This window comes from Schistocerca gregaria, chromosome 2 (genome assembly GCF_023897955.1).
Source record: "Schistocerca gregaria isolate iqSchGreg1 chromosome 2, iqSchGreg1.2, whole genome shotgun sequence".
In the NCBI taxonomy this organism is placed as follows: domain Eukaryota; kingdom Metazoa; phylum Arthropoda; class Insecta; order Orthoptera; family Acrididae; genus Schistocerca; species Schistocerca gregaria.
The window spans coordinates 878,547,461-878,561,345 of NC_064921.1; the positions used below are offsets into that span (position 1 = coordinate 878,547,461).

At 43.6% G+C, this 13,885-nt stretch overlaps 1 protein-coding gene across 1 annotated transcript in view; it reads left to right on the forward strand.

Annotated features, from left to right (window-relative positions):
* Positions 1-13,885, forward strand: part of LOC126335283 (carboxypeptidase B-like) — a 231,396-nt gene that overhangs the window by 194,580 nt on the left and 22,931 nt on the right. The window contains exon 5 of the mRNA XM_049998368.1: positions 4,146-4,353. Coding sequence (XP_049854325.1) covers positions 4,146-4,353 — 208 coding nt within the window. The remainder of the gene's footprint in view (positions 1-4,145; positions 4,354-13,885) is intronic.

A 13,885-nucleotide genomic window follows, 5' to 3' on the forward strand; every position in this document is an offset into this window, starting at 1 on the left:
TAGCTCAGTTGGTAGAGCACTTGCCCGCGAAAGGCAAAGGTCACGAGTTCGAGTCTCGGTCCGGTACACAGTTTTAATCTGCCAGGAAAGTTTCACAGCGTACACTATCAGGAATGACAGTCCGCCGCCTTTTATTAACAGCGTGATCCAACACTTCACCTACCTTAGAAGAATGTGCAGAAACGCGCTAGACGGAAATGGTGTAAATAACGACGTCAATAGGGGCACGAATGGCTTCAGATAGTGTTTGCAGACACATCCAGATCCTGTTTATTTGAAAATGAGGGCCACATTTTGTTTCAGCACAGACAGGGGAAGCGGCATCACATTGACTGCATTCGCACAAGGCACACATGGGGTGCTGTTGGGTACAACCACAAATCACAGTTGCTGCGTGTCCAGGGTGCTGTGACAAGTGTGACCTACGTGAATGACATCCTGCGACTCATAACCATACCCTTTCTGCTCAAAAACCCAGACGCCATTTTTCAGCAAGACAATGCACGACCACATATTGTTGTACGGATGTGTGCCTTCTTGTTGTCACAGGATGTGGAGTATGGTGAAACGACAGGTGCTGCGCTGTGACCCAATGTCGGTTACCACTCACGAATCAGGTGGATGCAGCATGGATGATTATACAGTACGACGCCATTCGTGGATACCGTCACGCATGAACAAATTATCAGGGCCCAAGGTGTACCCTGTGCCTACTATGCAACAGGACCCAAGCTGAACCACGGTGTCTGAAATGTAATCATTTCTGCAGAACATACTGATGAACATCCTGTGAAAATGAATGTCCTATCTCTAGTAGTTCAAGGTGTTCTGTCTTTTTTGAACAAGAGTGTGCATTAAACGTTTGTTAAAGTGGATTTAAATGATCGGAGCAGGCCGAAGTAGCCGTGCGGTTGTAGGCGCTGCAATCTGGAACCGCGCGACCACTATGGTCGCAGGTTCGAATCCTGCCGCATGGATGTGTGTGCTGTCCTGAGGTTAGTTAGGTTTAACTAGTTCTAAGTTCTAGGGGACTGATGACCTCAGAAGTTGAGTCCCATAGTGCTCAGAGCCATTTTTGAGATGATAGGAATAAACAACAAACAACACATTCTAACTTTTACAGAAATTTATGCAATATACACAACAGAAGCAGAGAAGAAGACCTGTCTCGATAACCAACTGAACATGACAAGCAACTTTCTCTTTATGTCGATATAAAAAGCACTCCGTGTTCAGGCCACAAGTGGCCCATCGGGACCATCCGACCGCCGTGTCATCCTCAGTTGAAGATACGGATAGGAGGGGGTTGTGGTCAGCACACTGCTCTCCCGGTCGTTACGATGGTCTTCTGTCACCGGAGGAGCACTCCTCAGATGGCATCATTGCACCGCGAAAAACGGCAACAGCGCATGGCGGGACGGATGGTGACCCATCCAAGTGCCAGCCACACCCGACAGCGCTTAACTTCGGTGATCTGACGGGAACCGGTGTATCCACTGCGACAAGGCCGTGGCCGATATAAAAAGCAGTAAAACAATGTTCGAACATGTGATCATCAGAATACTATCACACAAGACCTCTTCTTTCACTCTCCGTCGTTCCCTCGAAGTATCTACTAATAAAATCCAGTTTTATGAAAACCTCCAACGTACCCTTACCCATTCTTTAACATCTATTCTAGGCATCTCCAGCGTTCTGTAACATAAACTAGAAAAAGCGACAGGCGGGCAACACTTCCATACACAACAAACCAAGAAACCCCAAGTGACTAAGCATGTCTTCCAACAATATAAATCACCGAGCGAGGTGGCACAGTGGTTGGAACACTGGTCTCGCATTCGGGAGCACGACGGTTCAAACCCGCGTCCGGCCGTCTTTATTCAGGTTTATACGTGATTCCACTAAATCGCTTCAGTCAAATGCTGGAATGGTTCCTTGGAATGGGCACGGCCGACTTCCTTCCCCATCCTTACCATATCCGATGCCGGATATGGTCACCTCCCCCGAATCAACCAACCAACCAACAAAAAAATCATCCTGTACTCTCTATCTGAAGTAATTTTTAGATTACCAGTGAAAGGTTTCACGTCGTATAAGACACGCAAAACCAAGTGAGAAATACAAGAAAACCGAAAATTTCAGTGGGAATGTATGTTGAATGTTTTTAAGTGGGAGAGTGTCGCATAACTACCAGATGAGAGGGAACACAAAGTTTTGCAGCTGGGTAATAACAGTTTACTGTGTGTGCATTATTTTAAGCCCTTCTTCGGCAGTCGCAGTTTTAGAAGTAATAATGGCAGTCATGCCGCCTTTTGTGAACGTGTTAAGTGTTGGTTCAAATGGCTCTGAGCGCTATGGGACTCAACATCTGAGGTCATCATTCCCCTAGACTTAGAACTACTTAAGCCTAACTAACCTCAGGACATCATCCACATCCATTCCCGAGGCAGCATTCGAACCTGCGACCGTGGTAGCAGCGCGGTTCCGGACTGGAGAGCCTAGAACCGTTCGGCCACAACGGCCGGCGTCTGAAGTATAATTTAGACTAAACGGGTATCTTACTTTATGTAAATCATCACTGGTGGTGAATGTAGCGATTATATTCCTATTTACCAATCGGTTTCTCAAGTTTAAAACTGCTTGTTAAGAATCGCGTTTTTTTTTTTTTTTTTTATAGTTCATTATTTTGTCGTATGTACAGGCGTCCAATTTTCGCACATTGTACTGCCCTTGCTACCATATTTTCTCGTTTGTGCGTTTTTATATCCCCACATTTAGCTAGTGATTATGTCTATCTTGTTACGTGTACAGAACCAAAGACGATTGCATTCGTGATGGAAACAACGTGCACTGCGAGGTGAATGTGGGTACACAAAAATATCGTGACAAGGAGAAACGAGAAATATCGCCAAACTGCCACCTGTACCATTTTTGTCTATAATTGTGTGTGTGTGTGTGTGTGTGTGTGTGTGTGTGTGTGAGCGCGCGCTTGAGTGTGCACAGGGGCGTGAGTATAGAAGCTTTCTTCTTTGAGAGAGTTGCGTTATGGGTATTGGGAAAAGTGTTGCAGAAAATTGGGTGTACCTGGAATAGTATCAGGGGATGTGTAACGATGCGTCGGAGGTTTTGGCAGTTATTTTAAGGCAATCGCAGGATAATGAAAGGAAATGGCACTGTGTACCAATATTCTGATGACCACTTGTTGGAATATCGTTCTACTGCTTTTTCTGTTGATGTAAACAATAAGTTGCTTGTCATGTTCACTTGGGCACTGAGACAGGTCTTCTTCTCTGCTTTTGTTTTGTATATTTCATAATTATTTGTAAATTTAGGAGGCGTTTCTTATTGTTTAATGTGATTGTTTTAAAGCTACGTGGACAAACGTTTGACGTACTATATTTCCACTAAAAGACTCGCCTACCCGATTGTAATATTGCTCCATAAATTTGCAACTTAAAATCACTGAAATACAAAAGACGGAATATGCATTGATATTAAATAGTAATATTGCATTTTAAAAAAGGGGTTTGCTGTGTGAAGGCCTTTATTATTGTTTAATGTGATCGTTTTAAAACCACGTGAACAAATGTTTGACGTACGATATGTCCACTAAAAGAATCACTACCACGATTGTAACATTGTTCCATAAATGTGCAACAGAAAATCCCTTTAATACAAAAGAGAAAATACGCATTGATATTAAATAGCAATGCCGCATTTCAAAAAAGGGATATACTGCATAAAATATGAACATTAGTTACAGTAGTGTAATCGGAAATTGGAAATATGTGGTAAGTTCATATGGGACCAAACTCCGAAGGTCATCGGTCCCTAGGCTTACTCACTACTTAGTATAACTAATCTACGCTAAGGACAACACACCCTATGCCCCAGGGAGGACTCGAACCTCCGACGGGGGGGAGCTATTAAAATCTAATTGGTCTACTGTTTCTTTTACATCGTGTTTTGGTAGTTTTCATTTACATTCACATCCTGCCACTCACTTGACACACTTATAACTGAACCTACGGAACAACTAGATGTTTAAATGAGCTGTAGCTGTTATTAAAACCGCTACTGTTGCGGGTGGCGCCCGCCATTTGGCGTTCTCCACTGACGTCACCGGCTGTTTGGCTCTCCGGCAGGCGCGCACGGCCGTGAGTGGGTGTCTCCCGCGGTGGCGCTGTTCGTGCTGCGCCAGCTGGTGGAGAACTACCAGGTGAATCGGCGCGTCGTCGACGCCGCCGAGTGGTTCGTGCTGCCCGTGGCCAACCCGGACGGCTACGAGTACAGCCACACCACCGACCGCCTGTGGCGCAAGACCCGCTCCACGCACACCTCGGCCGCCGCCAGGTACGTGGCCTAGCCCGCCCTCTGCCCCAGCTCCAAGCGTACCGCGCTGCAATGTTGTAAGCGTGATTCAGAGGCCCCTACCGATCCGTTTTATGCAACCCGCACTACGTCCTTACCAGAAACGATATCCAGACAGGTGGCAGCCACATAATCAATGCAAGTTTCCTCTCAGAGCTTTGTTTGCAAATTGAACCATGTGTAAAAAATACAAGTGAGGACTGGCCATGAGTTAAACCGTGTTTTTGGCCCAAGAGACTCTTTACTTCTGCCACACATATCCAAGTGTCTCCAGTCTTTCTATGTGTTCAGAAATGGCTCTGAGCACTATGAGACTCAACATCGGAGGTCATGAGTCTCCTAGAACTTGGAACTTCTTAAACCTAACTAATCTAAGGACATCATACAAATCCATGCCCGAGGCAGAATTCGAATCTGCTACCGTAGTGGTCGCGCGGTTCCAGACTGAAGCGCCTAAAACCGCTCGGCCACTCCGACCGGCAGGGTTTTGGATGTTTCTGTATGTTTATTCCGTATGTAGTACTTAGTTTTTCGTAAATGCTTCAGAAGTGTTGCTTTATGGAGTATGCATCACCATTGAAAACAACGAAACTAACAGGACACATCAAAAGTGGAAGTGTGGAAGTAACAATTTGCAGGTATATTACTCAAGATCAACACCGATGTCATTTAAGCCAACTCCAAATGACAGAACAATGTTGTTGGCCATTTCGCTGTGGAAATCTGAAGCACATTGTCAAAATGTCACACAATAACTAGTAAAGTATACGAAGGCATCTAAGACCTACTACAGAAATTTTATTTATGAGACTATATTAGCATATTAATGTGGTCAGTCGTATATTAATCTTTTCATTTGGTTATCTACCGTTAAGTTGTTACTTCCACGCTTGCCATTTCGATATCTCCTTTTAACTTCGTAGTTTCGTTAATGAAACACACTTCATAGGACAACGTTTCTGAGCCATTCACCAAAGGTCAAGTTTTATAAACGGGATAAACTTGCAGAGATATACAAAACCTGTATGTCTACACCGCTAATTACACAAAGGAAGATTGGAGACTCTGGTATAAGTATGGCAGAAGTAAGGTATACTTTAGACCAAAAATACTGTGTAGCTCATGGCCAGTCCTCACTTGCATTTTTTACAGTGTGATTCCGTTTGACGACTATCACTCAGAGCCCTGAGTGGGAACGTATACCGATTGCTTGGCTATCACCTGTCTCGATACCGTCTCTGATAGAGATGTAGTGCGGGTTGTATAAAACGGATCGGCAGGAGCAGCTGAATCACTTTGCAGCTGGCAGTTAACTATAGTATAAGGAAGTGCCATGGATTTAAGCGTGGGCAGGAACAACCGTTGTTATGCTGTCTGATGTTTGCCTGGCGTATTTCTAACATGTAGAATTACCAAGCGTCCAGCCAGGTCCGACCTAAGTTTGGCAAATCAAAAACGCTGCCATCTTCAGGTTGTTCCTGATAGCTACAGCTTTGCTCGGGTCGGCGTGCTAAACACGTTTGCCGTTACTCTCTCCATCATTCTATTCCTGTCACTATCCACACGGCTGCCCAACAGGCAACAATCCTGCTCCTACCACAATACAATGCCACTCAGCCAAACGCAAGGTGCCACTGACTCCCCTTACACCGCCTCCCCCCCCCCCTCTCCCCCACCAAGCAAGATTTGGTGCTGACCTAAGGGACATCTTAAATCTCCTCATACAATTCAACGTTCCAAAAATCCTTAGAACTATTCATAATACTGCAACTCAGCTTAGGCAAGCTGCTAAACCAATAACAAAAATTAGTGTCTTATGCTCAGCTTCTGTTTCCATTCACAGCCCCTAATCAGGAAACTGTAATTATGAATTGGAATGCCGACATCATCTTAAAACAGAGGTACCCTAGAAAATTTCTTTGATTCTTAAGGGTCGACATAGCCCTAATCAGTCAGGCCTACATAGATCAGAAAGACACCTTGTAAGCAAATAAACAACTCTGTTTACAGAAATGAGAAATCAGGCAGACCTAAAGATAGTACAAGAGTACTAATCAAAAACAGAACAGAACACAGACACCAAGACTAACAAGGACAGAAGCTACCACTATTGAGACAAAAATCGATAGGAAAATTAGTAGCTGACCTGTCCAAGAAGCTTAACCTGCAACCAAACGATTTAGGCGTCTCATTCAGCTTGGCGGACACAGTCACACCAGATGGTGACTTTAACTCGAAATGAGGTAACTGGAACTGTAGGACCACCAATACAGATGTGTGGATTTTGTGCCCATACTTAAATGTATATAGATAAGTTCCAGTAATTGGGCCAGATTTGCCGACCCACTATGTATACTACTCTAGATGCCGGCCTGATATTTTGTATATAACGTCGATCATAATCCAGTCCTGTTCACCTCCGATATCAAGAGCTGGACACGAGGGCAATCAGTACAACACACATACATTGGGACAGATTCACAGCCATAAATCAAGCCAAAACGCCATCACGAGCTCTCCTACAGTCGAGGATGGCGATAAACAGAGCCATAGAAGTGCCCACCGATGTAATCATGGAAAGTGGGAAACAAGTGATAATCACCACACCCGCATGACATCTAGAAAGGAACTCCCAGAACATATCCAGGAGCTTCGAGCAGAGATAAAATACTATAGGCAGAGGTGGCAAAATTATAGGCATCCTGCAGATAGAGCCAGACTACACTGGCTTGCTACACGAGTCAAAAGGGAACTTCAAATTCACCGCAGCAATTGCTGGGAAGTAGGTCTAAGTGAAATGACGTCCAAGTCAGACAAATTCTGGAGGATCATCAAATCCTGAAAAACAGGCAGATCGTCCTTAAAACGACTTCACAGCAGAAACGTATTAGGTTACGAATTTCATCAAAGAGCTGAAACTGTGGTATCGATAGCTAGGATGCCACGGCGTAGCTGCCAGTTAAGCAGGCACTACGACAGACAACGACGACAGCTCCCTCTAGTAGACGCTGTTCAGCTCTACGAGCACCACTGTAGATTCAGCCCATTTGATGAAGATTGCAAAGTTATGTATTACGCTTCTTGCACCAGTAAACCACTTTTACTTTCTTCCAGTACCGAAGTGTATTATCTATTCCTGCTCCTGCACCTACGCACGTACCGCCTTACAGGCGGGATACAAGAGAAACTATGGCCGATTTGTCAGAGTTACGATTTACAACGCTAGTAATCGATGACTAGGGGAACGACGGCCACAATGAATATCTGATAGCCCAGGTCAATAGAATACTCAGGCCCCCAGCAGACCTTCATTGGCCGGCCGGTGTGGCCGAGCGGTTCTAGGTGCTTCAGTCTGGAACCGCTACAGTTCGAATCCTGCCTCGGGCATGGATGTTTGTGATGTCCTTAGGTTAGTTAGGTTTAAGTATTGTCTAAGTTCTAGGGGACTGATGACCTCGGGTGTTAAGTCCTATAGTGCTCAGAGCCATTTGAACCAAGACCTTCATTCAGACTTGCAGAAGCAGAAGAGGTCGGCTTGATAATGAAAACCATAGAAAACAAGAAGGCATCAGGGCCAGGCAATATCAGTCCTCTGCAGCTAAAGCATTTAGCACCAAATGCCCTACAATACACCACTGCACTGCTAAACGCATGTGTGGACCTGCAGTACTTTTCTGCATTCTTGGAAGAAAGCTAAAATCATAACAGTGTCACAGACTCAGAAAGACCATCTTTTTCCACAGAACTACAGGTCAGTTACACCCCCGTGTTTCTTGGGAAAAGTGCTAGAAAGTATCGTATTCAAAGAACTACGAAACGGGGTGAACGAAAACAGTATTCTAACCAAAGAACAATTTTGGTTCCTAGAGGACATAACACACATCACCCGACCATGAGACTTACTTAGCAAATCTGCACAGAAAAAAGCGTCATAAATAGCTTGGGAACTGTCTTTCTCCGTATACAGAAAGTCTTTGACCGGGTTTTTCATCAGTACCTGATATACAAGCTCCACAACCAAGCATCTGATCAACATGCTCAGTTCATTCCTCCGAAACCGAACTTTCTACAGACAAGCACCTGGGGCACATAGCACCATCAAGCAAACAGAAGCTGAAGTGCCGCAGGGCTCCGTCATAGGTCCAGTCCTGTATTCCACTTACAAAATGACTTCCCAAAACAGCCTGGAGGTCTCTGTCCTCTGTAGAAGCAGCCCAAACATCCGTATTATTGCTAAAAAACTACGAGAATACCTCCAAATGATACAGGACAAGACAAACGTGTAAAAAATAATTTTAAAAAAGTGCAAAGACACAAGTAATCATGTTTGTTTGGCATCGGAAAACGAGCCCTAATGTCAAAATTAACTTTCGACAACATAGACATAGACTGAAAAGATAACATTAAGTACCTAGGCATAGCCGGCCATTGTGGCGGAGCGGTTCTAGGCGCTTCAGTCCGGAACTGCGCTGCTGCTACGGTCGCAGGTTCGAATCCTCCCTCTGGCATGGATGTGTGTGATGTCCTTAGGCTTAAGTAGTTCTAAGTCTAGGGCACTGATGACTTCAGACGTTAAATCCCATAGTGCTCACAGCCTTTTGAACCTGGCGTAGTATTCACAAAAGGCTCACATTCAGTGACCGCATTACACAGATATGGAATAAGGGATAGCAGTTCATCTACCAACTGTACCTACTTCTAAACAGAAACGGCCTCACCACTGAATCTAAGATTAAAATGTATAGAAGTATAGTGTTATCAGCAGTACTGCATAGGTAGGAACTCTGGTCGCTAATATTAAGAAAGTTCGATCAATACAAAACAAATTTTTGTGCTTCGCATTAAATGCGTCCCGTTTCACACCTATCAGATCTCTAGACGCAAACAAATTTCCCTAAATTACAAAACCCATAAAGAGAAAATCGGGGCCTTTCTTAAACAAAGCTCACAGTTCCTCTTACGCCCTCTCCCCCTCCCCCAGTCTCACCATAGGCATTCTAACAAAATATGTCACCACAAAATTTACGAAAATTGCGCAAACATTTCGTCCCCCGTTCCCCCTTCCTCCTCCGCCTTCCCACACTTTATGCAGAAGGCATGAGCTACTGACAGTCTCGGTCCTTCAAAACCATAGGAATAATCAAAACCCTGGCGGGAGGCGGCGTGGTGGAGGAGGCGAGACCTGGCTGTGAACTGCAGTCTCCATTCTTCGCGCCATAGCTGTGGGACGCAGATCTCACTGTAAGGTTAGGCTTATCTTTTTCTCAGCTCAGTGTAAGTTTCCAATCCTGAATCATTTGTAGGCTGCTACCTATGTTAATTAGACCGTCTTGCATCCTTATTTGAACAGACTCTTTAGTGATGCTACCCCAGAATAAGAAACGTAAACGTTGTCGTACAGCGACGTTCACGTGGGGACGATACATTTTATCTTGCCACGGTTATATGTTTTGTGGCTAGTAACTTACATGTACATCTCGTTTTACTGCAAGACTTGTGTACATAGATGATTTGATAATCAACAAGCCATCCAAAACTAGTTATCAATAAATAAAACTACATATGCAACTTAAGACAGATCCTCAAACAGTTATCGTTCTGTGGTATATATATATATATATATATATATATATATATATATATAATGAAGCGACGAATGAAAATTTGTACCAAGGCCAGGATTCGAACCTGGGTCTTTTGCTCACTATGCAGATGTGCTAGCCACTATGCCTCCCTGGCAAAGTGGTTGTGAACAACTGCACTGACTACCCAAGCATGCCTACCTCCTGAATCCAAATTCCCATTCACACCTCAGCCAATTGCTATTTCCCCTAAGCTCTAATAACATTGCAGACGATCTCCAACTGTATTGGAATAATATTTAAGCACTGAACGAAATGGGGAATCTGTAATGTTAATGGGAATACCAGTGGGCTCAGGCGTGAACGGGAATTGGGACTGAGGTGAGACGCTTGCTACAGTAGTCTGTGCAGCAGTGCAAAGCAACGGTGCGAGGGTGGCGTAATGGTTAGCGCATATGCCTAGTTAACAGAAGGCCTGGGTTCGAATTCCGCCTGGGTAAAAATTTTCATTCATCTCTTCAGTCCGCATATACAGGGTGCGTTCCGAAAGTAATGCAATTATTTTTTTAAAGTAATTTATTGAACAGATTTGCACAAACACTTAAAATTCTTCAAAGTACTGTCCTTGGGCCTCTACACATTTTTTCCAGCGACTCTGCCATGACCGGTACGCGCCCTGGAAGGCGTCTTCTGGGACCTCTCGCAAGGTCTTCGTCACGGCGGATTGGATCTCGTCTATGGACGAAAAACGGGTTCCTTTCAGGGCTGACTTAATCCTAGGAAACAAAAAGAAGTCAGCTGGGGCGAGGTCAGGACTATAGGGGGGGGGGGGGGCAGCGTTGGCACCTGGTGTTTGGCCAGGAACTCGCGGACTCGTAGCGCGTTGTGGCAAGGCGCGTTGTCGTGATGGAGTTGCCAGGTAGCGGAGATGTCCTTTCTCGTCCTGACGACCCTTTTGCAGAGTCTTTCCAGCACATCCACGTAGTAGGCAGCGTTAACTGTCTGTCCTTGAGGAACAAACTCCTTATGGACCACTCCTTTGCTGTCGAAAAAGACAATGAGCATTGTTTTCACTTTTGATTTGCTCATTATTGCCTTTTTGGGCTTAAAGGCCTTTAACCACCTCGAAACTTGTGAGTAGGACAGAGTAGAGTTCCCGTAAGCCTCACGAATCATTTTGTTATTCTCCTCAAAAGATTTGTTCAGTTTAGCACAAAACTTAATCGCGTAACGTTGCTCGATCCCATTTTTTCCGTGACACGGTCGGCGCGCAGAGGTTTACAATAACAGACGTCCTGCCGCTTCCACAGCTCGGAGAGCACTGAAACCGGTTTCGCGGCAAAGCTTAGCGTCCCCCCCACCTACTCCATGTGGCCCGCTCCCACTCCGACTACCAGGAGCGGCGCGGGAAATTCAATTGCATTACTTTCGGAACGTACCCTGTATGCATCATAGATGTTTTAGGCTTGAAAATATCTTTAGAGCCGTATAGTTTCAAATGGTTCAAATGGCTCTGTGTACTATGGGACTTAACATCTGAGGTCATCAGTCCCCTAGAACATAGAACTACTTAAACCTAACTAACCTAAGGACATTACACACATCCATGCCCGAGGCAGGATTCGAACCCGCGACAGTAGCCGTCTCGCCTAGAACCGCTCGGCCTCACGAGCCGGCCGTATAGTTTCATTTGAGTTATTTTTTTTTAAGCTTGTATTTGTCAACATCTCTCCCGTCACCGTCTCTACAGCATCTCGAATTCGTTCTGTGAATCAACTGGTGACCTCACCACTCATCCTTAAGGTAACACCACAAAGAAGGTCAAGAGATGTTATATATTGCGAACGTGGTAGTCATGAGGTTGTACCGTCTCTACAGGTCCATCCAGCTCGAAGGATTTCATCCAAGAACTGACGAACAGATAACCCACAGTGTGACGGTGCACTATCTCGCAGAAAAGTTAGTTGGAACATATAGTTCGAACAAGTCCAGGAAAACTACTGCCATAATGGTAGGCTCAGTGAACTTTTGGGCTGTCAGTTATCTGCCATACCAAGATATGTATGTGGGTTCTCTCACCCCCAGATCCAGACATTATGCATGCTTTCTTTCTGGTAGACATGAAACCTCTTTTCATTGGAAAAAGAAAATTTATTAATGTAGTCAATGTCTGAAACTTCCTGGCAGATTAAAACAGTGTGCTGGACCGACACTTGAACTCGGGACCTTGCCTTTTATGGGCAAGCTGTGAGAATGGCGTGAAAGTCGTGCTTGGGTATATCAGATGGTAGAGCACTTGCTCACGAAAGGCAAGGTCCCGAGATCGAGTCTCGGTCCGGTACACAGTTTTAATCTGCCAGGAACTTTCAGATCAGTGCACACTCTGCTGCAGAGTGAAAATCTTATTCTAGTCAATGTCTGTATCGATTCATTGCAGCATGCTCCTAAAATACTCAGCATAGCTGGGCTTCCAGATGCAAAGCTTGAAAATTTACACTTTGTATGTATTAAATGGATTTTCCACACATGTGATGTATCATTTGGTGCTTCCCCCTCTTCTGTAGACATGTTTTGTTTACTTGGCATCTTGGAAACACGTATAAGAATAAATCACTAGCAGATATTACTCTGTAATAGAAATATATTATTGAACCTTATTCTAATGCTAAATATCAAAAGCAAAGACAATCAATTTCCACTTAAGATAATTCTTGAGATGTTTGAAAAATTTTATTGAAAGGAGCAAGAACTAGGACAACTGCATTGTTCTAGCTACAGTAAAAATGTGCTATCGATTAAACCGAGTGAAAACAGAGAAATAATAAAATTTCTATCTGTTTTTGTTTAATAATGGGACATTTTAACTCTATAGTTTGATAGTTATTGGAAGAAATGGAACAGAAATTTAAAAACCTACATCTAATTTTACAAGCACCTATTAAATATGGCATTGCTTAACTATGGATATGTATGTTCACATACATGTGAAAATAACTCACCAGTAAGTAGTTAAATTTCAGAAAATTTGCTATAGAAGTAGTTAAAAATTGATGAAGATGGTGAAATTTCTTATGTATGCAGCTGAAAACAAAACACAAATTTATGTGTGATATAATATTTTGTTAACAAAATTATGTATAATTCTTAGATTTGTTCAGTATATGTACTGACAGTTTTTCTCTTGGATAAAACGTACAGTAAAATCTGAATCTATTCATTTCAAGATATTGCTTTCAACGATTCAAGTTGACAATCCATACAGTTGTTCATAAGAAGATGTTCACCTAAGGTATGTCTATTTCAAATTGGATTCTGAAAGGCTTGTTTCACCACATGTAATGTGCTGAACAGTATTTTATTTCTAGTTAGGGTAGGACATAGTCGAAATTTGAATCAGTTCAGATGCGAACTTATCCTGTCTGAGGTTTTGTTCTCCAAACTGAATTTCAATTTCTTTCTCTTATGTACAATTTAATTAAAATTCATTTTGTTTTTGCTAGAAATGTAACATTGCTGGCAATAAACAAATTAAGATTTTTTTTAAAAAAAGTTCTTATTTCTGTACTGTAGTCGAGCTGGCGGATGTTGATTCTTGACACTTGCAATGGGGTGAGTGCAGCAGCTTTGCCACAGCTTTGTGCATCCAGCTCAACCAATGAAGTAACGTGATTTTGTAAATATCTCTTTGGCAATACCTCAGAGTTGACACAGCTCTGTTGTCGTCTACTGCTTTCCCTTGCACCCATTGGTGCTCTGCAGCTGAAAATTGGCAACATAGCTTGTAGCTGTCAGGGATCAACTTACATGAACTTGACTGCAGTATCTTTTCGTTGGATTTAAAAATGGTACTGTAGCTGAGAAGCTTCGTAACTTTGGCGACCACTCCTGTACAGGGCCCCTCCTGCTCGGTTTTAGGCAACCCGAAATGCCTT